Source organism: Rhinolophus sinicus, linkage group LG01 (genome assembly GCF_036562045.2).
Source record: "Rhinolophus sinicus isolate RSC01 linkage group LG01, ASM3656204v1, whole genome shotgun sequence".
NCBI classification, from domain to species: Eukaryota; Metazoa; Chordata; class Mammalia; order Chiroptera; family Rhinolophidae; genus Rhinolophus; species Rhinolophus sinicus.
In genome coordinates, this window is record NC_133751.1 from 56,765,778 (window position 1) to 56,792,669 (window position 26,892).

The 26,892-nt window shown below is 48.1% G+C and overlaps 1 protein-coding gene across 2 annotated transcripts in view; it reads right to left on the reverse strand.

Annotated features, from left to right (window-relative positions):
• Positions 1-26,892, reverse strand: part of XXYLT1 (xyloside xylosyltransferase 1) — a 165,250-nt gene that overhangs the window by 49,384 nt on the left and 88,974 nt on the right. For both annotated transcript variants that reach the window (XM_019723388.2, XM_074329703.1), the window contains exon 3: positions 23,549-23,681. In XM_019723388.2, coding sequence (XP_019578947.1) covers positions 23,549-23,681 — 133 coding nt within the window. The remainder of the gene's footprint in view (positions 1-23,548; positions 23,682-26,892) is intronic.

Sequence of the window (26,892 nt, forward strand, 5' to 3'; positions counted from 1 at the left end):
CCAAGCCAGGACCCTGAGTGGCAACCTTCACTCCACGGTGCCCTCACTCTCCTACCCAATTCCCCCTCCTTAAATCTCATCTCTACCCCCGTCATTTATGTTTTCACTCCTCCCCAATCTGATCGCCATCATGCAGCCAACTTGACCTTCCTAAAATGAACACGAAACCAGCCCTTCCCACTCCGCACAGGATCAAGTCCAAACGCCTTGCTGTGGTTTACGAGGTGCTCCGTGTCTGAGTCTTACCCTGCCCACCACGGCACCCTGGACTGAACTCCCAGTTCCCAGAAGCAGCTGGCCACGGCCCCTGCAGCGGCCTGTACCTAACGTTTCCTTTCCTCCTGGCCAAATCCCACCTGTTCTCCAGTAAGTCACCTCTTCCTGATGCCTTCTGGATCACCCCTAGTTGAGTTCAGGGATGTTGACTCAGCCCCTGCATCACAATATTGACCCATTACCTGCTTACTTGAATGTCTCCCCCGTTGTTTTACTACCTCCTTTACGGTAGAGACTTTTGTTTCTGTCTCTTCAGATCTTAGAACACTGGCACACAATAAATGTTTGCTGTAAAAGAATGACTGACTCTCGGAATGAATAAATGAATAAAGAATGAAAGCAAGCACTAACCAATCTACTATAAGATTAGTAGAGCTGTCTTATCCCAGAGGCCAAAGAAATCCAAATGCAAGCTGAGTCATTTTAATTCTTTTGAAAAGTAAAAGGCCAGCAAAATCATAAAAATGGAATAAAAATTTTCATCTTTAAAAAAAAAGACTGTATACAGATCTGTCAGCGCTTAGGCTCGTTCCATTCTGGAAAAGATACTGTGTGGGGGGAAGGTGGTAGGCTACAGGCGGACGGCGACAGCATTAAAAGATGTCTCCATCCGTGAAAAACCGAGTTTGGCACATACATTATATAAGTTTACACTTACATTACAGCAATATACCTTCTCCTGCCCTTATTTTTTTGATAATAGCTTTACTGACATATAAATCAGATACCATACAATTCACCCATTTAAATAGTATATTCACAGAGTTGTACAACTTATCACCATAAGCAACTTTAGAACATTTTCATCACTTCAAAAAGAAACCCTGTGCCTTTAGCTGTCACTCCCACAACCGTCCCAAACCCAACCGCCAAGGCTATAAACAACCATGTTGGCCTATTCTGGACAGTTCATATGAATGAAAGTACATAACATGTGGTCTTTTGTTGACTGGCTTCTTTCATTCAGCATAATGTTTTCAGGTTCATCCATGCTGTAGTATGTGTCAATACTTCGTCCCTTTTTACAGCCAAATAAAATTCCATTATATGGATATAACGTATTTGTTTATCCAATCATCAGTTGATAGACATTTGAGTTGCATCCACCGTTTGGCTATTGTGAATAAAGCTGCTATGAATGTTCCTGTACAAGTTTCTGGGTAGACATACTTTTTAATCCTCTTGAGTATATCCCTAGGAGTAGAACGGCTAAGTTATATGCCAACTCTTTGTTTAAGTTTTTGAGGAACAGCCAGACTGTTTCCCAAAGCGACTGCACCATTCTGTGTGCCCATCAGCAGTATGTGAGAGTTCTAATTTCCCCACTTCCTCGCTAACACTGCTTACTGACTGTCTTTTTGGTTACAGCTATCCCAGTGGGTGTACAACGGTCTCTCTCTGTGGTTTTGATTTGCATTTCCCTGATGACTAATGATATTGAGCATCTTTTCATGTGTTTTTGGATCGTTTGTACCTCTCTCCTGCCTTCTTGCCAGCCTCAGTGGAATGCACTCATGTCGGGATTTCCTGGTAGATCTTTGGGTCCCTCTCTGAGGACTATTAGGTAAAGGGCCAGTGTCCCCACCAACGGGTAAGATCACCCACTAGCACCTCTACACACAACTCTGTAGCTGACTTGAAGTCATAATGATGCAACTGAATAGACAGGCGCTGTGAAGCCTTGTATCTTCTAGAAGCTGCAGGTGAGGTTCAGGCTGGGAGTGAAAGGTACAGAAATGAGTGAGGGCAGACCTTGCTTGCCTTCAAAGCCTCTACAATAGAGCTGTAGTGACACCAGTAGATAAATGCTTTAACACAGCCATAAGCAAAGAGCTTCATGAACAAAAGGAAAGAGTGATGCGATTCCAACTGAGGAATGGAGTGCAGCTAAGGGTCCATGGAAACACCTATGCTTGAGCTGAGTTCACACAACAAGTAGAATTTCAACAGCTGAAGTTGGGGAAGGGCGTGCAAGCTAAGGAACAGCATGTGCAAAGCCTGGAGGCAAGAAGAGGAGAAAGGAGGTGACAGGCACTGTGAAAGGGGCTAGAGGGAAGGCCAGCACCTTTGAGACTCTGAACAAATGCCCCCAGGCCCATACACAGCTCACGGTGCACACAGCTTCAGGGTGTGAGGAGAGAGGGGAGGGGAGGGAAATGAGTCTGAAAGGTCAGGATGAGCCAGATCAAAAGGGGCCTTCACACCATACTAAGTGTAGCTTTGTCTTGTAAACTACAAGGAAGGAAGGTGGGCAGGGCCCAATAGTGGCAGGATCCCCAAGGGTCTGAGCAGCTCGGGACCTGCAAATACAATAGCACAGCCAGGGCCGGTGAGCCCTGTAAGCAGCAGCATTCTAGTGCCTCCTCCATGCCCTCCGTGCCCCCTTCCCTGCAGCCTGCCCTCGGAAATGGGCCACAGAGCGGGTTCTGCCTTGTGCTGACCTGTTCCTTCTCCATTGCTGGGGGAAGCGGCCCCCCTCGGTCACAGGCATCCTACTTACCACCCCCCACATTGCTCAATCACCTGAGAATCACAACCCCAGCCAGCTGGAGAAGGTCTCTGTCACTACACCTTCACCATCCTCTCTCATTTCCGCCCACAAAAGGGGTATGCAGGCCCCTGCCAGCGGGACATGTGCTCTGACTCAGTTGTCTGAACGCAGGGGGATTTTTCAGTCCTAGCTGTGCAGTCTCATCAGCGACTTATAAGCAAGGGCAGGCCTCGGCTTTGCAGCTGGCTGTCCTGGAGCAGACTAGACATACAGCACTTGACCAGCCAGAGGATGGCTATTTCGGCAACCGCAGCAACTTGCACAAATCAGCCATCACAAAGTATGTCTGGGAACCCACGGCAGCAGGAAAACGTATGTCCAGAAAGCCCCACTTCACTTGTAAGACACCTTCCCCACTCTCTTCCCTCCACTGTGGTCACAAGTCAACAACAAGAGCCACAGTTCAAACTGAGAAGTGAGAACCTCCTCCTGAGATGACTGTCCTCTGAGCATGAGCTGGGTACGGCTGGGGTGGCAGAGAGGACACTAGATGACAAAACTCTATGGCAAGTCTTTCCCAGTGGCCCCAGCCTGTCCAGGCTATTTTTACCACAAAGGATATAACGATAAATAAAGCAGAACGAATATTGGACTATGCTTGAGTTTTGGCTCCTCCATTTCCTAGTTTTGTGACCTTGGGCAAATTTTGTAAAATGGAATCACTATTCCCCTGGCTGTCCCCTAAGGGGTTCAGTGAGTAGATGGAGCGATAAAAAAGAAGTCCAGCATGTATGAGGGCCAACAAGAAGATTCTGGAAGCCAACCATTGAGACTGGAGGGAGCAAGGCAGGGCCTCACTCCTAAGAGACTAAGGAACCCAGTGGGGCTGAGGCAGCAGGAAGTCAAACACGGGAGCCAACTGGAGCCTGGCTGTCGGGCCAGGAGGCTACAGGCCACGGCCCGCCTGGTGCTGTGAGGGAGCCATGGGTGTGAATGGGCTCACAGATGGGATGGAAAGGGCCCAACAGGCACGTCATGTGGCCCCTGGGCCAGCTCGCGGAGAGGTGATGCGCACAGATGTGGACCCCTGAGTTTTTAGAAACTGGCTAGCTTCCACTCCCCTCTCCAGGCTTACTCTCCTCCCCTCTGCCCTGACCTTTATGCAGCCCACGTGCCCCAGCCAAACTGCCCAGCTCCTCGGTCCTGAACCCAGCCCTCGCTCTTCCTGCCTCTGCCCTCACTCCGGCTGTCCCTTCGGTGGGGAATGGCCATTCTTCCCCCCCAACCCATCCAGAGCCCTCAGTCTCCCCGAGGGCAGCAAACCTTTCTGCACCCCAGTGCTCAGAAGGCCCCAAACAATAGCAACGAGCTTCATTTTTATTTCAGCTGTAAGGAAAAGGTATTAAATGAACAATATGGGCCCTTGGCACTGACCATGTGACCACACACTCCAGGTCAAAGCGTCAGCCCCCAGCCGGGGGAATGGGGTGGCATCCCCGTACAGGTAAGTGAGGGGGGTGGCTATAAAACCCAGAATGCCGGGCCACTGATCTCAGGAGGCTGCAGCCAGTGCCTGCCCTCAGTCCTGTGTTTCTACAGAACCAGTGTCCCTGGACGCACCCCTTCCTTCTCATCCTCTCAGATACGCACGCTCACTAGGAGACGGTCTGAGATGCTCTCAGGCAGCCACGTACAGCAAGTCGCTTCCCGGGCAGCACTCCTGCTTTAGGGGCTGGACGCCACAAAGACAGGCTCTCCTGGAGCCTCGTGTGCCCACGTGCCATCCCGGGGACAAAGGCAGCAAAGCACCCAGGGGCAGTGCCAAGCTTTGAACCCAGTCTCCACACTTACAGGCTGAGACAGCTTTGGCACAAGGTTGTTTTGGTGCCTCTGCTTCCTCACCTATAAAACGGGGATAGAAACTGTATTGACCTCATGGAGTTGGAATAATTAAACATCAAGCACTTTGAACAATGCTTGGCACATGATACACCTTCATTAAGTATGAGTCGTCATTATTACAAAGAGTATTTCTGTCCACCGTTAAGTTGAACTGCAACAGAGGTAAACAAAGTTTTGGGAGGCACTAATGCCATCAGCCTTGGAGGGAACATGATTGGGGAGCCTTCCTGAAGAGCCAACAAATGATGCCACATTTTCATTCTTTGTTTCCTCGGAGATTTGGTGCTGGCACCCACTATTCAGGAGACCCCGCTGAGGAGAATGCTTACAGGCTAAGAATAATCTGTCAGAGATGCACACACGTTGAGGTTCACACAGATCTTCCAACAACTTAACTCTGAAGAAAGTGAGGCAAGCCTTTAACTCATCTTGCTTAATTTCACGCATAATTCTCGATCAAACTGTATATTCTGAGGAAGTGGATTGTCTAGGTAACAAGGATAGAAGTACTTACATTCTTCCATCTGCATCTTCTGGTTAACTGAGTTCTAGCGAAACAGAATCTTTCGGCACCTTATCCAGAAAGACCCTCGTGGGTGTGGGTGGTGGGCAGGGGTCCCCACCAGCACCGCCTCAGGAGCTAAGCACGGCACAGACATGGGTCAGGTGGATCGAGGGTCATGCAATGGGAAGGAGGCAGCAGAAGCTCCTGCTGGACAGACAGGTGGCTTCCGGGCTATGGCGCTCTGATGAGCACAGGAAAATTAATGTCTCCAGAGTGACACTGGAGTCGTGGCAGCCACATCTGCAGGTGGACAGCTTTGCCGGCTTTGTGAGGGGAAAAGAAGGGTGGGGCCTTCCTCCCAAAGGAGAAAGGAGAAAAAAATCTTGGGGCATCCGACAGGTACCCAGGAGTTCTGGAAGGACTGGAGGCAAACATATGACCGAAGACCTCGAGAAACTGTCCCATGAGCAACAGCATCTGTCGGGCTCTCGCGGAACGTGTCGGCACCAAGAAAAGCAGATTTTCAGCCTCTCACATAACATTCCGTATTTTAATCACCTCCGCCAGGAATAACAACCCGAGGCAGATGAGCTGGTATTGAAATGCCTCTCAGATGCCTACCATCCGTGCGCAGTTACCATACTGCAGTATATGAGTATACTTCGGCAAAACTACTTAGTTTACAGATACGCACATAGCACTCATGCTAGGTATTGTGCTAAGCCCTGGACAAGTATTCACTCATTCAGTCCTCACAAACCCACCCCCATGAGGAAAGGACTGTTTTCCAGAAAATGCCCCGAGGCACAGTGAGGTCAAGCAACCAGCTCAAGGTCACGTAGGCAGTGAGTGGCAGAGCCGGCATCCAAACCCAGGCCAGCAGACTGCAGCCGTGCCCTTCACCTCTGCACTATGCAGCCTCTTAGCGTCCCCCTCAGCCCGGTTCTGAGAGAGGAAGGAAGTGAGCCGGCTTCCCCAGCCTGAAAGGCTGGGCCCTTCCTCCTGACCAGGGCTGGCACACTCGCTCCCCTAACCTCCTGGCCAGCCGCACTCTAAGGGCCTCGAGGGCCATTGCACAACAGCCCCACATTGAACTCCATGCGCGGGAGGTTCAAGTTTTTCAAACCCCTTGAGATCAACCCACATGTACTCGTACACCAGAGACATCTAGGGCTTTAGTTCATTTTTATTCCCATATAAGTTTAAGCTAATTTTTAGGTAACAGTAGAAACAATAAGGTCTCAAAGCAGCTATACAGACTCACCCCCCCCCCCGCCCCCCACTGCCAAGGCTGTGACAAATGCCCATGACCATGAATTCCAGCTGTCAGGAAGCTCCAGGGAACAGAGGCCCTTGGAGCTAACAGCTGTGAAAATGCACTGTTCACACTTGGCAAGAAACCCAGAAGGTACAGAGGCCCCCACTGAGCTGGCAGGAAGAGGAAAAAGCAGCTCTTTAGGACACCAGGGTTTGGAACTGACCAACAGAACTTGCTGTATCCCCACCTGAAGCTGCTAACATCCATCTAACTGTGGTTCTGTGGTTTGAAACCGCCAAACCATTTACCAGACAGGGAAAATGATACCACCCCAGAGACTTTCCTACTTTTTCCTTCAAATGGAGATGGGAAAATACAAGCGAGGAGAGGAAAGCAAGGGCACGTGGTCCATGCAGCCACTTCCTGGAAGGCCCTGCTTTCGGAGACGCTGGCTCCCAACAAGCTCAAACGTTTCTTTCAGAAACTGGCTGTTCCGAAGCTTTCTTCTTCTGTCCCCTTTTCCTTCTCATGTCCCAGACACCAGGAAAGCCCTGCTGGTCCCTCCACCCAGAACCAGAGCGTGACCCTTGCTGGTCACGACACCGACCCCACAGCAGGCTCTGTGCTAAGCTGTGTGCACAGGGCGAGGGCTCAGGCAAGGCCTGGGGACTGGCCTTGCTGGGCATCTGTGCAATGTGTGTCCTGCTGCGGACAAAGTCAGCCCTCAGGAGGCTGGACGGGACTCCTCCAAACTAGCAGGCTGGCTTCCCAGGTAGGAAATGTGCGTCCGCACAGCTTTGCTCCAGCGAGGCCACCTTCCTGCCTCCAGACCCCTGTGCCAGAGGGGAAGCATTCCACCCATGTTTCGACTCCCTAGCCTTCAGAAGTGGAATGCCCTTCCTTGGTGCGGGGAGAAGGGGTGTGTGAGGGAAGGGCTATTAGCCCCAACAAAATACGACTCACAGGCAATGAGAGCTTCTCTGCAAATCTGCATATCTGAAGGGCTTGTGTGGGGAAGAGAATGCACACACGGTCATGTGGTCCCAGAGTACAGAGGTGGGGACGATGGGTAAAATCACACGGAAGCCTTTTTTTTTTTACTTCATATACAGAAAAACATTCCCCTGAACTTGTCCAACAATAAAATATTGAGCGTCTTTGGAAGGGTGAGGTCCACAAGGTGGGAAGGTAACCAAGCTGAGACCTGATAAGTCAGAGAAGTTATGGGAGAATTCAAACATGAGAAAAGATGCTATCATCATGTCTCTCGTCTTCCTGAGATTCTGTAATTATATTAATGAATTTATAATTGTCTGTTACAGTTAGGAAAGACAGTTCAGTTCATCTTACTCATTTTATAAAGGAGGAAATCAAGGCAGATAGAAAGGAAGTGACTTGACTCAAGCCATCCCCTCGTCAGTCATTTGGCAGGATGAGGAATGCTTTTTAAGAATTTTAATGAGAAAAAAGAGGCAGCGAGGAGATGGGGGGAGGCAAAGTACAGAGAGTTTCCATTTCTAAGAGCTGATGACACACTCAGCACCTCTGTACCTCCCTGGAGACTCTGCGTTGGCTCTGAACACAGCCGCCTGGTCTCACACCAGGAGGCTGAGACCCATGGAAAACAGGCTGCTTTGACAATGACGAGCAGAATGGGAGTCCCGTAAGTTAAGGGGTAAATACTGAAACTCATCCGAGTTAATGACATCCACAGTAAATCTTTCCTATCATCTCAGATGGAAGATGGAAGATGGGTGGGGGGAAAGAGGGAGAGAGGGAGGAAGGAAGACATTACTCTAACGCTTCCATATGGTAAGAGAAATTTTAATCCAAGTCAGACTGCAGACATATCAAAAGAAAGAAGCCCATGCCCTCTAGTCGCCAAAAGCATGCCCTTTCTGGTATAGAAGCTGTGAGCAGACCGACTGGACACAATTCACACTAAAATCTACACCACCGAGATTCCTCAGTGATCAAAAACCCCAAGGAACAGTCTGAGAGCAGCCATCCTACAAGTGTCTTTACACCATCATCACAGTACCATCAGCGACGTCACCGTGCTGAGGAAAAGTGATGAAAACCACTGTGTGGGAGGGACCCACACGCGTTGGAACAGAAATCCCGCTTTGCCACAAGTAACTGTGGGTAGAGGTGGGAGGGCCGTTTTTACAGGGCTCAAATGCCAAGGTAGGAATATGAGTGCTCTTAAAGGTCTTAATTTTAAAAGACTGTGAAAGAAAGAGTGTGATCACCTTTAACATGTAAGTAAGTATATGTTACAAATCCCCCAAAAAAGGGACGCAGTGACCCAAGCTGTGAGGTGGCTGCATATGAGGCTGCAAACCCTCTCCAGATCTGCTGCCTTGTAATTCAGGAAATAGAGGGCAGGGTCTAGGGACCGTCCCCCTAGGTGCATAGAGGACAGGCAGGGCACCGAGGCCAGAGACCTAAGTTCTAGTCCTGACCAAGTGACTAAGTGAGTGACCTTGGGCAAATCTCACCTACCCAAAACTTGTCTCTCTTCAAAACAAGGATAAAACTACCTGCCTTCCTACTTTGCTGAATTAGTAGTATGAGAAGCAAATGTAAAAGCAATCTGCAAACAGCTGAGCACTGTTCAAGCCTAAGGGACTGCAGCACCGTTATAACCACTGGCAGGAGCAACGGAGATGCAACGGGAAGCTCACGCTTTGCAGCACACACCTGAGTCGCTGGTAAGGTGATGGCACGTTTGTCAAAAAGTGTGGAAGCCTCGGGCTTGGACAAGAAAGGACCAAGAGGAGGCCCAAGGAAGTAAATAATATTCTTTGCCTCTGGCATGGAAATGGCATGGGATGGTAAGACCTTAATTACAAGATCCAGAAGACAGGCTCTCAAACCGAGAAATGACCTCAGAGAGCAAGTGTCTAGAAGGAGGTAGTTAGACTTCAACTTGATCAGGTCACGTGAGGCTGTCCATAAACTTCGTCTCAGCTGCGGCAGCCCTGGGTCATCCCACACAGTGTGACACGTCTCGGGGCCCACGTGCAGCAGAGAAAGAGAGCTCCCATCTGCAGGCCTGGAGAAGCCTATCAGAAAGGGGCGCTGAAGGGGAAGGAGAATGTGGAGAAAGTGGAGTGTGGCGCTTCCTTCTGGGGCATGCGGGTGGAGTGGCACGCAGGGATGGGCATCTCACAGGGAGAAGCTTGAAATGCTTTAATGCTGGTGCTTCAAAACTCCTTGACACCATATTGTGGTAAACTGGTTTCCATTTGTAATTCACAAAACACAGACGCTACTCCCAGCCAGCTCCCATCTGGCCAGTTTCTGCACCTTTACCACTGGGCTTCTGTGCCACAGAATAGAAAAAACAAAGTCATGTTTTTCATCATGGCCAAGGGCATGCGACTGGCCTGAACTTCAAAGACTATGAAGAGAAAAGGGCCAGGGCAGGATGCGGCCTCTTCCTACACAACACACTCCCTTTCCAAGCCAGGACAAATTCCTTCTGGCTACAAAAGGTGGTCCCACCGCACCCTCCACAGCAACCTCTCCATGTTCTGAGCACACTGTCCACACTGACCAGCACCAAGAGAAGACATGGGTTGTGGAGGACAGGAAGAAAGGGAGAGGACCAACAGCTCTCATCGAGCACCTCCGTGCTTGGCGTTTGTATAATGTGTATACGACACCATCTCATTCTCAGCTCTTTATGAAGTACCCTAGGCCAGTGAGTCTCGAACAGGGGAAAGAGAAGGCACAAACTCCAGCATATCAGAATCACGAGGCAGGCTTTTTCAAACACATCCTTTCTGCCTGCATTGCAACCTGAGTCATATATCTCATATGCTGTGGAGGAGTGAGCAAAACCATGTTATAACCAATATGGTGGGTGTACACCCATTTCACAGATACGGAAACTGAAGTTTTAACAGGTTTAAATGTTATGCAAATTAACATGGTTAGTAAGTGGTGGCGCCAGGAGTCAATCCAGCTGTATGACTACGAGGTCAAACAATTCCCCAACATTGTACGTAATCTAGCTCCACACACAATAACAGCATGTACAACATCTAGACAACTTAGATGATTTGGTTTGATCCTTATGGCTAAAATTCAGTTCCCTCGACTTCCTCTTGGTCCTTCATGATATTATTTAAAAATAAAAACCACGCCTTATAACTTCAAAATGTTCTTAGGGAACCAGAACTAGATGACGGCCGGAGGAATGGTTTCAGTTCAAGGCCCCCAGACTGGGACGTGTGAGCCTGGGAGGAGAGAGAGGGGGCAATGCTTTATTAGTCAAGGGCCCTGTCCTCAGAGTTCATGGTCGGGGAAGACACACATACACAAGAAGCCTCTGCCCTCCAGGTCATGACTTGTCGAATGACTGAAGAGCAGTTAGTGCCTAGGGCGAAGAGGCCCTCAGGGGGCTTCCGAGAAACGTGGCTTCTCACCTGGGCCTCGCAGGATAAGTCAAACAGTAGAGCAGGGTGGAGGGAGAGTGTCCTGCGCAGAGGGAAGAGCACACCCAGCGGCCACACATGTCGGTGAGCATGTTTGGAAGATAGCCCGGGCTCAGTGCGGCTGAAACAAAAGGTACAGGGAACTGTGGGACCAGGGGAAAGGTGGGGGTGGAAGGAGGGGCAGCCTGCGGAGGTCATGGATGGCAGGCTAAGGAGCTTGGACTTTAGCATTAGCACAATGCCTAGTATACAGTAGGTGCTCAAAAAAGCTTCAGAGAGAGAAATCATGAGTTAATTTGGGGACAGGGATGGGGTAGGCTGTCTCTTGGCTATAGACCTCAGAGCTGTCAATGATCTAAGAGTCTGTGTCCAGTGTGAAATGAAACTGAAAGCCGAATAGACAGTCTGGCTAAGGAGCTTCTAAGGGGCAGAAAATGGTGTGAACTGACAGAGCAGGAACCAGGGCGCCCAGCATCAGAATGAGCGGCAGGAAGGAAGCAAGGTTTGGAGGTACCGCTAAGTTATGGGAGTGTGGCCACACACTCTTGTATATAGAGTGCTGAGACCCTCAGCTGCAGGTGGGGACGGCCCTCTAGACTATATATGCTCTTGAGGGCAGGAACTGTGGCCTATTCACCGAGCCTGGCACAGAGTGGGTTCCCTGCAAAAACCTGTGGAATTCTTAATTGCTGAGCTGTTAAAGTCACCAAAATAGGTTGGATAAGCCCAGATGTGCTGAGATGAAAGGACAAGGGCCACCTCCCAAAAATGCACCAAAGACTGAGGCCCAGCTCACGTTCATTTCCGTCTTCATCTCGGGTAATTTCAGGGCCAGGCCACAGGAGTTGCATTGCAGTGGGGGGGTCTGAGTTTCTACCCCATTCCCCTCCCAGAGTTAGGCCATGCTGGGCTGTGTGCTGCCTTCTTCACCTACAGCCCTCGCTGGTGTCTCCCAGATGAGGACCCCTCCCAGCTTCTAGAAATTCTGCTCCAGACATAGGACAGGCCCAACCAGGAGGCATAAAAACGACATTTTCTGAGCCCTACACCCTCGTCTGGGGAGGAAAGCTCTCCCTGCAGGGTGTCTGTAGGCCCTCTGTAATGCACAAAAGCACATAAGCCAGCCTTTTCCAGCCACAGGCTGAAAGGGTGCAGCCCTGGTGAAATTCTGATACACAGTGAATTCACACCAGAAGCAGCTCCTGGGAATTTTTGAGACCAGTCAAAAATCAGTGGTAAAAACAAAGCATTTACACTTTTGGAAGCAACTGCCTCACCACTTCTTTCCCCTTCTACATGGCATTAAGGCCAAATCCCAGTGGTCAGTTCTCAAAATCAGCATATTAGTTTCGACAGTGTTAGCACTACCCAACAGAGAAAGCCTAACCGTCCTCTTCCATCTGGGGCCAAATTACCGCTCATGAGCTGACACAGACTACTAAGAGATGTGGGGGACAGGCTTGGTAAGATGCTTTTATAGAGACAGGGCACTTTTAGTCTTCACTTTGAAAGTCTAGTCAAAAGCCAAATTCCAGCTTAAGAATGACCCAAGACTCCCTCCTGGTTCTAACAGATAATAGGTCCAGATACAGTGCCAACCTCAGCAGTATTTCTAAATATGCACCCTAAATACCTCCGGCTTTCACAGCTGCCTTCCCCGGCATCATGCCCTGCCCCGACCTTTCCCCTCCATCCTTCCTGCTCTGTCACCTCGGAGTGCTAACATGTCCTCAGGTGGCCCAGGACAGTCCTGGTTTATACTTGTTGCCCTAGTGTGATTATTAACAGCACACCCCACCCCCCTTCGCTCTCAAAAGTGTTCAAGTTTAAACAATAAATGAACGGTGAAATGAAATGGTCACCCCACCCATGCTGTACTTTCTCCCGGGGCTATTTCTCATGATGTTTATCTTTAATTACAACAGACAGGCAGATCTAGAAAATGGAGTCTTAGGTGGCAGGGCCTAGTTCAGACTGCACACATCTTCCTTTCCTTTTAATTTTATCCCCCATTTTGTTCCAGAAGGAGTTTATCATATTTAGCAAAGATGCCAAAATGCATCCTATAAAAAGCCATAAACTTGCTATAGGTGTACTACAAGTTTGGCTCTAACTTTTCTACTAGTTAACTGAAAAAAGGGACAATGAATTAGTTGTACACAAGGAGAAACCAATCAATTATCCAGGAGAAATACAACTATTCGTGCCTCTAAGGCCAGAGAAAGATGGGCCCTCAAAGAGGTCGCTCTACATGCCATTAACGATGTCCTCCGACCAGACCTGAGCAGAGAGCAAGGTCTGGGGGCTGGCGTCTGTGCGCATGCGCACGCTGGGGTCTCCGTGGGTACCGCGCTGCCCCGGCTTGTTTACCGATGAGACGGCAATGAACAGACAGGATGGTGAAATGCTAAGTGGTGAGCATACAACGGGCACATCGCTCCCAGGCCTCTCCCTTCTCCTTCTTTCTTCCGTCTGGTCTCTCTCCCTCCTTTCCTCGCTGTCTAGACCTCCAATCTCCCCAAACCATCTTCAGACACTGCGAGTAGTTTAAACATGTTCTTATACACGTTATAAAGTATTTGCCAGCTCTCATAAATGGTAAGTCTGGGGATCATTTTATTTTCTTCTAAAATTACAGTTCTGGACAAGAATTAAGCTTGGCCTTAACATTTTGCTATTAGGTAAATATGAAGTTAATTAGAAAGACATTTGATGAAATTTTAAGTTACCAATAAAAATCAATTATTTCAAGTAACAGGAAAAACATTTGAGAAAAAACGTTTGAGCATCCCCAAACTGTCACCATCAGCATCTAAGGACCAACCAACCAAAGCCTTCAGAAGGTCCAAGCCAAATGGTGGAAGCATTTGGTGAGTTTTTTGCCTCAGTGAACTTTTAAACCCGAAATCTCAACCTGGCCATTCTTGAGTTGAATCTAGTGCACCATTGTGTTTAGTTTGGCCAGCAGATTGTTTGCTTCATTGTCGATACTTAAAAATCAGGAGCTTCTACATTAACAACACAGATTTCTGGCTTCTCTTGGGAAAAAAAATCAGAAGACCTGGCAACACTGGGCCCATATTCATGCAAAACAAACAAGAACATGGGAAACAGCCGTCAAGAACCTGGGCATAGGTGGGTAGTCAATCAACGGCTTTCCTTGCTCCTCTTTCAGAACCCATTTTTAAATTGTCAAAATCTTGTATTTCTCCCTGGAGGCATTTACCAGGGTACAGACTGCTACAGGCTGTACCCTGAGCTTCTGAAGCACAGCTGGCCTCTTCTTGTGCCTGTTGCAATATGTCACATCCATCCCCTTTCCTTTTGAGAGCCCACCTAAATGTGCACCCATTTTACCGTTTTGTTTTAGAACAGCCACATGCATCCATGTGTCTTGAATGTGATATGGCGTGTACACTGGAGATTGGGGCTCCTCTGGTCTGGTCTGTGCGGGTGTTGCTGGGCAGATTTACTCACAGCTAATCATGTGCAACCCAGTTATTCCGTTTCACCGACAAATCTCTCCCAGGTGCTGACAGGCCATTCGCGTGTCCTCTGCACCAGCAAGGCCTCCAAGAGTCTCTCTACTCCCTTTACACAAAAGTGTATTGCTGGATCCTCTGTATGATGCTCTCAGCCTGTGACAGCAGCAGCAAAGTAGAGGGGTGGCCTGCAGGAGCAAGACCGCATGGGACTCCTCCCCAGCCCTGGGGACATCTTGGTAGGAGGGAACAGGTGCCTCTCCTCTGCCCCAGGTATTCTTTCTAAACAATATGACTCATCTTTATGTCTTTATCTTGTTTAGGCACTGTCTTCCAGGCTCTCTGAAAGGCGAATACCAGCGAACTGCAATTACATTACGATGAACATGAAAATCTTGTTCACTGGCCAAGCCAAGCTGAGTGCCAGAAGTATAGTGTCTTCCTTACAGTCCCAAGTTCATGGTTCTTGGGTCAATTGAGATAAGATGGTCCTAGGAAGTCAGGGAAAGAGTTTCCCTTGTTTATACTCCATGCAGGTACTGGGCTTGATTTTATTAAGGGAGACATTGTTTCCTTACAGGGCCAAGGGATCACGTGGAAACAGAAGCAGCTGAACGCACTGGCACCTCACTGCACACTGACTGACAGCAGGGAGGCCCTGTGAGTCTCTATGACTTCACATTTCTGAAAGTCCACCAGGACTGGCCAGCCTCATAATGAGTGTTTACCTATAGAGGCAGGGACAGAGCAATGTCCAGGCAAATTATTATGTACTAAGCAAGTGTGGCTTCTGAATAAGCTTCCGCTTTTATAAACAGTGATAGAAAAGTCTCAAAGATGGGGACACCTGCGGAGGCTAGGTCCCTGGATCAAAGTGTTCCTGTGGTCTCCTTGATGTTGGGGGTCAATTCTGCCATGCCCAAATAGACGATCACAGGGGTTCTCTATGATCAACAGTAAATGGCTCACTTAAAGAAGTCACCTAATGCAGGAGTAGAAGAAAAGGTAATATTTATTTCCAACTCAAGTCCAGTGAAACAACTTGATATTTCTGCAGTAACCAATTGTGCTGCTGACCTGGAAGCAGAGGGCCTGGGGCTGCATACCCGTTTCACTTAATCACCTACAGAAACGCAGTCATATGGCTGAAATGTGCACATGAGGTGGCCATGGAGTCATATTGAAACTGCCCTAACGTGGAGCCGGTGTGCATAACTCAGTCCTTTCCTTCCACACACTGTTTGTCACAGAAAATACTTCTTGTACCTATGCCTCTGCGATTCAACTGTTATTTTGCTTTTGTTCCCCTGTGGAAGATGCTTATAGATATGCATAAGTCTTTTTGCTGCCTAGATTACAAAAGAGTTTCTCTCAATGTGATGTTTATTTGGCAAAAGAAACAGGCTACTGTAATGCAAAACAGGACAGTCTTTCTGGCCCATCATCCTTTGTGTGCCTGATCTGGAGCCCCTCCCAGTGGAGCGACCTGTGGAGGGGGTCCCACCAACCAGGCTGCAAGCTTCTAGAGGACAAGGTCCAGTGTCTTTCTGCTCCTCAGCAAGGTCCTCAGCAAATGCCCATTGCTGCCTTCTATTTGGGCAAAGAGCCAGGTGCATCCTAAGTGCACTTTCTGGAGGCTCTGCCCACACAGCCAATCCCACCGCCTTTCCAGAAAAACCTTCCAGAGGAAAGACAGGGGCATGACACACACACTTCTTAGGATTCTGAAGGCAGACTAGTAAATGGAGGATGACTGGGCCACACAGTGAGGTGCACAGTTCCTGTGGCAAAGTCTTTGTGGCTCGTCCAGAGGACATCTCCAAACAGCAGTGCTGACTTCATGTTTACATCTTTGGCCTTTGTGTCTTTACTGAATCGTATCTCCCTATCTCCCTCACGTTATAATGACATGTCCTCCTTGACAGCAGGAGACATGTCTTCTACCTCCTAATTCCTCAACGCACCTAATCCAGTGGTTCACACACATGATGAGCCCAATCAAAACTGAGAATAACAATGTTTCCCATGGATTGTCTTTTTTAAAAAATGTGAAAGCAATTTCTATAAGAACACGAATGATGGGACTATGGGCCCTTACTTAATGTTTGGCCAACACACTATTGAGGAAGCATCCTCTGATGAAGCATTTGTTCCTTCATGTATTCAACAAACATCTAGTATGTACCTGGCACACCTGGTCCCACCCTGTCCACTCATTCATTTCCTCACTCCTTTCAAGGAAACGTCTGTGTCCGGTACTATGTGATGGGTCTTTTTTGAATCGATTCGGTAGTGCCAAAGCACTCACAATGCGCAGGAAGACAAAAGAACTGAAATGAGTTGTGTTTTCAGAGAAGGGAAGCTCCACACACGTTCACGCAGGACGTTAGCTCAGCCTGAACACTCAGACTTCGGCAGCCCGCCTACTCCAGTGGTCTTCAGACGGCATTGGCATGTTCACAGCTTACCCGGGGTACAACCATCAGCTAGGAAACAATTACATTAACAGAAACACGATTCCACTTGGGTTCTTCTGTAGACAGCTTTTACCTTTTAAAACACATTTTCCCAATGGTCTCATTAAAAAATAACAACCTCATAGAAGATATTTTTATCTACCACAGGGCGGTTATTTCTCTCCCCTTTTATTAGCAATTCCTATAGGGGCTATATCACTGCCTCCAAGGTTATACAGGCTGTGCAAATACAGTTACCCAGGCTTCTAACTCCCAGGGAGTAAAGGAATACTGGGCTTCTTTATCAGTCACTATTCTAAAAGGTGACAGGCTTTTTTCTCTTTCACTCAGATTTAACTAATAGAAACTGACTGGTTCAATCTTGGTTAATTTAAAAATAAAAAAAAAATACTCCCAGGAGAACAAGAACCAAGAAATGCATCCTCGGGGGAAGAAGAGCACTGACTACTTTCATCTTCAATGCCTACAGTTACTCATGCTGAAATGATGCTGGTGGTTGAGTTCTCTTACAAAGCAGAGCTTCATGCCTAGTGAACAAATAGACCTGAATTTATACCAACCATAAAACCTTCCAGACATGACTATTCCATTAACATCCTGACATGAGACAATCTGGAGAGAGATGGAAAGTGCTGGCTGGCTACATGTTAGAAGAATGTCTATTTTCTTCTCTCACACAAAAGCATATCAGACTGAGGAACCTGAAGACAAAATGACACTCTGAGCTCACACAACATTGCTCAGCTCCAAACCCAGCACCGGCAGGTAGGGTATTATAAGAAATAATAAATTACAAATGACATTTACAGATGAAATGGCACACTGTCTGGAACTTGCTTACAAAGAATGGAGGGAGGATAAGAAATGGGTGGAGCAGAGATGAAACAAGATTGGCCATGGGGTGGATAATTATTGAAGCTCTATGACTATTGTAATAGTGAAGTGCCCATACACCTTCCTATGTTAGAACTTTTCCATAGTAAAAAGTGAAAACAAAAAACAAGTTACATTGGGAGACTAGCCATGCTTAATTAAGGAATATACTGAGTTAAATATAAGGATGGACAGATATAGTGTTAAATGAACAAAAAAGATGCACAATAGTATACAAAATGAGTCCATTTACACACACGTACACAATACATACACTGATAAATTTGTAGAACATTTCTCGGAAAATAAAAATCCTTGCATAATTTTTGAATTTTCAACGAACAGGTATTACTCTTTTTTGTTGTTTAACTGGGGAAAGGGAACAGGACTTTATTGGGGAACAGTGTGTACTTCCAGGACTTTTTCCAAGTCAAGATGTTGTCCTTTCAATCTTAGATGTGGAGGGTGCAGCTCAGCTCCAGGTCCAGTTGCCATTGTTAGTTGCAGAGGGCGCAGCCCACCATCCCTTGCGGGAGTAGAACTGGCAATCTTGTGGTACAGAGCCCACTGGCCCATGTGGGAATCGAACTGGCAGCCCTCGGAGTCAGGAGCATGGAGCTCCAAACGCCTGAGCCACCAGGCCAGCCCATGTATTACTTTTTTTATAACTACTTTTATATAATATTTTTTTCAGTTCAAGGGGTGTGGCAGGGGAAAGGACACAGTAGGGTTCAAAATGAGATGAACATCTCCATGGACCAGAAATGGAACAGAAACCACGTTGGTGATCAGGACTAGAGCCATGGCTGGAAGCAGGCAGAGTGACCTCTATAGGGTGACAGGGACCAAAATCCCCTCTGCCCGGGAGGAAGCAGAAGCCAGGCTCTGGTGAGAAATCAGGGAACCGGCTGCTGTTATGAGCCCTCACGGCCTCCCCAGCTCTCCTGAGAGCCCTTCGCCAGTCCTAGAAACGGATAAGGCAGCCTGCAGATAAGCTGGACATTTTCATTCCAGGCATCTGGAAGGGGGCTAGGCTGGCACAAAGGCTACTGATAAAAACCACGTGATCCAAAAAGGTGAAAGAGTGGACACTATTAAAATACTTACTACAAACGCAAATTCCTGCCTAGCAGCGTGTTATCAGCAGCTGACAGGATTAGCCTGCTGCTTCCCCCTCATCAAGGGTTTGAGCTGAAACCAGCACACAGCGGTCTGTGGAGCTGAGAGAATGAACCGGAAGCCCCTGCCCGCCACCAACAGCTCCCATTCAGCAGCTCCTCAGGTGGCCAGCTCCCAGACAGAGTGACCACCACCAAGGGCTGTGACCCCAGCTCCTTGACGCGTAGGCGCGCGCGCACACACACACACACTCACATATTCTCTATCACGCTTACACACATGTTCACACACACTCATACATATTCTTTCTCCTTCTCCCCCGCCCCTGGCTCAGTGGGAGCCCTATGGCCTGAATCTAAGCCACTGCCAGATTTCCTAGCCCCAATGGCCTCCCCCGAAAAACCACACTCAAGCCCCTAGCTCCTGCACAGTGGTGAACCTCAGGCCTGTTTCCTCAGGGAGACTTTGAGAGCCCACCCCTCACTCTCTCACCCTGTTTCTCTTACAAGCTCCACTTCCGTACCCTTTGTTCCTGCTTACTCAAGGATCTTGTAGAAAAGCTACATCACTTGCTTTCGCTAAAAAAGAGAAGGTTTTAATTCTTGGATAGGGGTAAGGCTGCCAGATATAGGAAAAACAAAAACAAAGACAAACAAGAAAAAAAAAAAAAAAGAACAGGACACCCAGTTAAATTTAACAACAAATAATTATTGTTTATAGGTATGTCCCATGCAATATTTGGGATATACATACACAAAACAATTTTTTTTATTATCTGAAATTCAATTTAACTGGGCGTCCTGTATTTTAACTGGTAACTCTCTGTGGTTGGGGGTGGGGTAGAATAGGAGTTTTCCAGAAGAAAAAAAACATCTGGAAAACAAAACACAAAAAGGAATTGTGAGGATTATGGGAGGGAATGAGGAAATGCTCTTTACTGAGGGTCTTTTTTACACCAGAAGCTTTCAAGTATATTATTACATTTGGGGTTTTCTAGTCATTCTGTGCATTAGATATATAATATTTATCTCCATTTACAGATGAAAAAACAGAGGGTCAGAGAATCAAGTGACTTGCAAAGCATCATGAAAGGTAAGACTATGATCCATGGTTTCTAAGTACAACCTGAGTGCTATTCCTTCTACATATAGCTGCTTTGCTGCTTTATAATTTTTATAGGCTGTACGTAAAGAATGTCCAACAGTTTTCTTTCCTCCTCCAATACAATCATAAGGAAGCAAATTCAAAATGGCATCCTAGACTGACACATATTTGCAAAATACAGTTGTCTATACACAGAGATCATTCTATTTACTGAAAACCTTCTCTCCTGGTCATTTATCCCAACTAAACATATCACCACTGAGGACCTGTTCGTGGTCTTATTCGCTGACACAGAGACAGAGAAATAATCAAGAAAGGAAGGCAATGTCCCACCCACAATGACCACTGTTCCCCAATTTTCAGATGAGGAAGATCACAGGATATTTGACTCAACAGAATCTTAGCAGGGATCCAAGAGAAAAAGGTTCCTTTATCACTACCCTAGCATCCCATGATCTATCATTTTCCAGAAAACACAGTCAATTTGGGAGGAAGAAATTTGTAAAGAAAGCTATTTGTCAAATGGACAGTGGGAAATACTTTCTCCCCTACCCCCCTCCAAGTGTCTAATATTCATGGCACACAATAGGGGAAACAGCCATAAAAATGACTTAATCTGTGACCTTTTGAAGTACAGTAACTGTCAGACAAGTGGCTATAAAAAACAACACCGTTGAGGTGATCCAAATTTATTTCTGCTCAGTGAATTTCCAGACCAAAATGTGCTCGGTTAATCTGGCTAAGTTTTGCTTTTGTGCTGTTTTGTTTTGTTTCTAAATTTTATTTTGTTTCTAAATTTTGTTTCTAAACTTCTTTGCATAGATGCTAGCAGATTCTTATGATAAAAAACAAAACAAAACAAACGAAACGTGCCCACCTCACACGCCACCACTTATGGAGAGCACATGGTTGTTGGAACTTTGCTGCCAGTTCCTCGAGCAGCACTCAGGGCGTGGCGAGTGCCCGTAGAGGTGGGCAGATGGCTGGGCAGGGACCCCCTACAGGTCGCGATGGCCAAGTCCAAGGAGACAGGGGCTGAGACTGCCTGCTCACAGAAGGGTCCAGCTCTGCCTGTCCTCGCTTGGGCACTGGATTACTCACTCTCTTTTTATTTCCCCCTCTTTCTTCTCCCACCACCTCCCCACAAACACACACATCCAGGCCCAAGCTCCAAAGTGGCAGATGACTTAACACTTGGACTTTCGGGCCACAGAAGTCTCCAGTTTTCTTGTGGAAGACGGCAAAAAAACACACTCCATCCCCTGTTTGCCCCAGTCAGCACCAAACCATTCATTCACAGCCCCAGAACGAGACTGCACATATTCAAAGGCAATTACCCGGAGCCAGGACGGTGTAGACCAGTGCCGGGCAGTCATTTGTAGACTTAATTATTAGGGGCCTTTAGAGACATTTCAGTTTGGGGAAGAGTGAAAGAGGGGAAGGGGCAAGCATGGAAAAGGAGTTTCATTCTTGTCGATTCTGAGTGCACAAGCCCTGCAAACACGGCATTTTTTGGACTCGACAGCTGTCCTGCAGCAGACAGCTCATATTTCTCTTCGTACATAATGATAATTAAAAACTCTGAAGGGGAGAAAAAACTCAATTTCATTTTGGATCTAAAAATTTTTCAGAGATTGCTAGAGAAGGCCAATTACATTGATTTAAGTTTCACAGTTTGTAAAATTGTAGCTCTACAAAAAACATAAATTCCTGCCATTTTAAATTAAGCGTGATCAGGTTTCCATTTATATTACATAAGAAGATTCCAAACCAGAGCTGGAAGGCATCGCTGCTCTGACTGCATTTCCTAACTAGCCTGGTTTAAATACCCCAGGGCCACTGGCACCTATGGAGCAGTGAGGAGCCCACCAGCAGACAAACGGCTTCAGGACAGAGGGAAGACAGTGAGGAAATGGTGAGGGTCAGAAGAGCTGGGATCACAGTGGTGAGAGCTGGGAGAGGGAGGTCTCGGAGCACAGCTGTCCCCAGTCTCAGATAGGGGCGCCAAGGCCCCAAGCACGGTAGCAGAGCTGCAACTAGCATACGGGACTTGCGACTCCTAGTCAGTGCTCCTTCCAACACCTCCCATTGTCACATAAGACACACCTTGTAGGAAGCTGAGGGAAGGAGGCAGGGAGGTTGATGTGAATTAAAAGGCGAGTGTTTGCCCACACCCTCTCCCACCAGCTCCCCCAGAACAGAGCAAGAGGCTCTACTTGGTGACTCTGGGACAACTTGTGAGAGGAGTATGTTTGGGGGAACAGACCACAAGGCCCAGGAGTTATCAGCTCATTCAGAGGCCTTGTAGGAATTTCCTGTTATGTGATCTGGGTCTTGTTGCAAATAGCCACAACCAAGCGGAGGCTGTCACTTCTCCCCCTCCCTCTGAGAAGAAATGTGTGCTCTTGAGTCACTCCTTCCCTGTGCCCAGCAGCTCTCCAAAGACTGGGCCGAGCTCCAAGAATGTCCACAGGGAGCCAGCATGAGGGTCTGCACTGAGAACAAAGAGCAAGGCAGCCCAGGGGGCCCCGGTGAAATACCAGCTCCAGGCAGCTCAGCGCTGAGTCCGCACGGCTCTGCCCAGGGCAGGAAGTCAGCAGCATGGAACTCTCTGGAACCAGGGCCATGGGCCGAGCTTTTAGCAAAACCCACTGATTTTCCTTCCTTCCACCCCCCACCCCCAATTGTAAGAAATATATTACACAAACAAACACGTATGCATGCAAACACATGCACAGCCACCCAGGTGGAGAACTAAAGCACTGGAGCACGCCAGAGGACCACGCGTGTCCCCCACCCGTCACTCCCCCGCCCCCTCCCAAGGTCCCCACCACGTTAACTCTGGAGAATCATCATTTCCTTGGTGTTCCGTACGCATCCCCTAAGATTACGGTTTCGTTTTGTCTATCAGAGCACATAGCTAGCTTGCTCATTTCTGTTTTTATGTAGTACTCAGGTGGGTACATATATATGACTTATCTATTGTGCTATCTACGGACATGTAAGTTGTTTGTAGTTTTTGGTGACGCCAAACAATGCTGCAGTGAATATTCTTGAACGTGTCTCCTGGTTCTCAGGTGCTGGGTGGCGCTTCCTGACAGCAGAACACTACATTACACCAAATGCACTTCTTTACCTCCTCCAGGTAATGCCAATCTGAGTTCCAAAGTTGTGCTGCCTTTTGCTCCCTACAGGACACCAATAAGCCCACCCCTCTTACACAGAGGAGGGGTCACTGGTGTCTCAGAGGCCGGGAAAGCCTAGTACATCACCACACTGGCAAGTTAAAGCTACCTCCTGATACCACCTCTGTAAGACAAAGACCAAGGATTTTTTTAAATTCTGAGCTTAACCAGAACCAACAACTAAAACAGCTGCGTTTTCCATAAGAAAAATGTCGCAAACTCCCCAAAAGAATGAGAGAGCATCTATGGCTCTGGAGCAAACCCACCTGCCCATACTATTAATTGTAAGCAACAAATTAAAAAATGTGTCCCTAAGAATTAAGTGCAGAAAGACAGCACACCGATAAATCGCAATCTGCCATGAGGGGCAGGAGACGGGGTAAGGGGTGGGGAGGGATCCTGGAGGCTGCCTCCCTACAGTTGCCACGTACCTATACACCGGCTGCATCTCTCTTGCGATGCCAATGATGGCGCCTGGCAGGAAATTGTCAAACTCCTCAAACAATTCCCGGATGTTGGTCTTGTATTTTAGGTCTAGGTCCAGCTGAATTATCCGCGGGATCTCTGGAGGGGAAAAAAAAAAGACAACAATAAGACAGAGACACATCCTGGGAGGCTCAGCTATTTATAGAAAACAAAGTGGAAGGTGTAGGAAAGGTACTAGATTATTCTTGCTGTCACCGAAGATGCAAAGTTACCGCTGGAAACAAAGGCCCTTAATTTGCCAGCAACCCCTTCCGCAAGACCAGACGTCTCCATAAACAATTACCCCATGTCTTTCCTTCCGATTGCAGACACACATTTTGTTTAAAACCAGGTAACCACGTGCTCCAGTTTAGGCCTCCTGTGCTGGTATAACTGTCAACAGTGCCCCATTTCATTCTCAAAAGTATCTGACACATTACATGGATACCCTACTTAAAACTGAAAGCATACAGGTGTTTCTCTTAGGGGCACGGGTGGTAAAGGACCCATGGGGGAGACGGGTCAAAACCCTTATTGGCTTAGGCCCTTATTAGTACATTCTGCAAACCTAAATGTGTGTCGAGTTAGACAAACCGAGTCTGACAATTACCTGGCACATAAGAGCTGTTTGCTTCATTGCCTCCAGATAACTCGGGCGCGAGAAGGGAGGAGGGAGGCACAGGCCAAGTTAATTCTCTCATCCTTCACCCAACGGACCCTAACTGAGCTCCTAGGCTGTTGCTGCCAGGAGGGGACTAGCCACCATGATGCCTGGGACCCTGTTCTCAGGGAGAGCCACACAGGTGACTGAGAACAGAAAGGGAGTCACTAGTGCCGACATGAAATAGAAAAGGGGCCACGGGAGCTCCAGAGAGGGGGTGCTTGGGGTTCAATGATGAAGGAGAGAAAGGACGTGGTGCTCAGGAGGAGGCCTGACAAGGAATCGGACCACGTGAGTGCAAGTTCCAGTTTTGCCGCTGATTAATTTTGTGACCCTGGGAAAACTGTTTTACTTCTCTAAACCTTAGTTGTTTCATTTGTTAAAGTGGTGATGATACAATATGCTTGTGAGGCTGTGATGCTGGGAAGGTGAGACAACAGATGGGAAACGTCACCTATACAGGCTGTAGAGGCTATGGGGCTCTAAGGCTTGGAGAGCAGGGGACTTGCTGAGGTCTGAGGCAGTTAAGGAAAACTTAACGGAAGCCGGGGACCTGGATTGGACGTGACATGTGGACAGGCGTGGAGAGATGAAGTAACACCAACCATCTGGAACATGGGGCGCTGCCCTCCCCTGCCCAGCAGACTTTTCAAGCCTGTCTGCAGCAGAGCCCGATGGCTGTCTGGGCACAGGCTGCTCCTGGAAGCCCTCTGAAGACAGGGGCCCTGACCCTATCTTCGGCATCTCGGCCGCCATCCATTCACTGGGCAGGCTTGGCATCCAGTAAACACTCAGGAATGTCTGTGGAATTCAATAGCCATTCTCTAAATTAGCTTATGAAGAAATCACAGCTTATGATTTAAGAAAAACGAATTCATTTGTTCTTTGGTCCATTTTCCTTTGTGATACAGAGAAACAAAACATTAGTTGATATCCTACATGAGTTTTCTGAAAATAAGTAAGTTGCAGTAGGTGACAATCCAGCTGCACAGGCAGGGACTGTGAGAGGGCACCAGAGCCGGCCTCTCTGGCCCTGGTGGGAAGGGGGTACAGCACAATGGGCCCAGCAGGCCAACGTGGGCCTGCTGCCTGCCTGGCTTCACACTGCCCACCCCCACGTGGAATGTGAGTGAAAATGCTGCTTTGCCTCCTGCACTAAAAACAATAACATTAACAACATAGAAACCAGGAAAGGTGACGACCGGGAGCCCCTTGTGGTGACTTTGCTGAATCCCAGAAAGCTGCCCTAAACCACAAGTGGAGACTAGAAACAGGCCCCAGGGCAGAGCCTCCAGGAACCTGCTGCTCTCACACATGGTCCTGGGACATAGAGGGAAGGAACCTGGTGGCGACCTTAGGGAACAACTGTACCAGGAGAAAAGGTCCAGGAATGAGAGTTGCAGCCATCAAGAAGTCACAATGGGGAAGCCCCACAGCACACACACGCCCTCCAGACATTTCTTCCTTTCAGTTCATCTCCTGCGCCCCAAGTTCCCATAGGCAGCTCTTACACAAGGTACAGCAGAGCCCTGATAAGAAAAGGACAGGATGGCAGCAGCATCCCAAGCAGAGAAACCACATCATGCAGGCTCTGTCGATGAATGGTGGGCGGGGGGTGGCATGAGGGTGGACACAAGGGCATTTGGCCTAGAGATGGGGAGGCCTCAAAGATGTGTGGTGGTAGTTCTGTGGCATTTTCAAAGCTATGAGAGAAGGGTAAGTTTCATCATGGCCCCAGGGATAACTTCCAATAACATCAATGATGGCCAGATAGAAGCATCCTTTCTTTGAGTGGTTTTTAAGTGTCCAGCATTGCACAGGCACTCGTTTATTTCTCACAACCACCCATCATGTTAAGTAGAGTTATTCCTATGTATAGATGAAGACACAGAGGCTTAGAGCAGTTTAAAACAATAGCTCCAGGTCCCACGACAAATACGTATTGGAGCTGGGATCGGAACCTATGTCTGCTTGACTTGAAAGCGCAGCATGCTCTTTCCATAGACCCTGATGCCCCTTCTGATCGGGGGGAGCTCCAGGGAGGCAGATTTTGGTTCCAGAGCTACCCACAAACGGACCCCAGGAGCATGCTGATGTGCCAAAGACCTTCATAGACAAAAAGCAGAGCAACAAGCTGGTCTAATGTGGGATTGAGGTAAAGTCCCTCTGCATGAAAATGGTCATTTCACTGTAAGGAACTCCTGATGTAGAGAGGCTATTCATTCCTTCAGTCAATTAGTCTCTTCCTTCAAAGCCTACCACAAGCTATGTGCACTCTGGTCTTTCAAGGTCATTTAGATCCTACCTGTTCCACAGGGGGCAGCCCATGTGCGTCCTTCCCTGGCCTTCCTGGGCAGGCGCTGCCCTCATCAGAAGTCGTGGCTGCCTGCCTCAGGTCACTGCTACCTGTGTCCCTGTCTCACTATCCTTGCCAGAGAGAGTGCTCCTTGAGGAAGGGAATGTGCTGGCTCAGGGACATCAGTTGTCTCCTGAAGAGACCCAGCTCCCTCCTTTGGGCAGAGCCCTGGCCTTGTCTTAATAAGCCCCTCAACAAATCTGAGCACTTTCACAGCCCCTTTTGGGGCTGGCGGGGAGTGAACCTAAAAAGGTCACGTGCAACAGGAATTTGAGACACTTTCATGTTTTTTA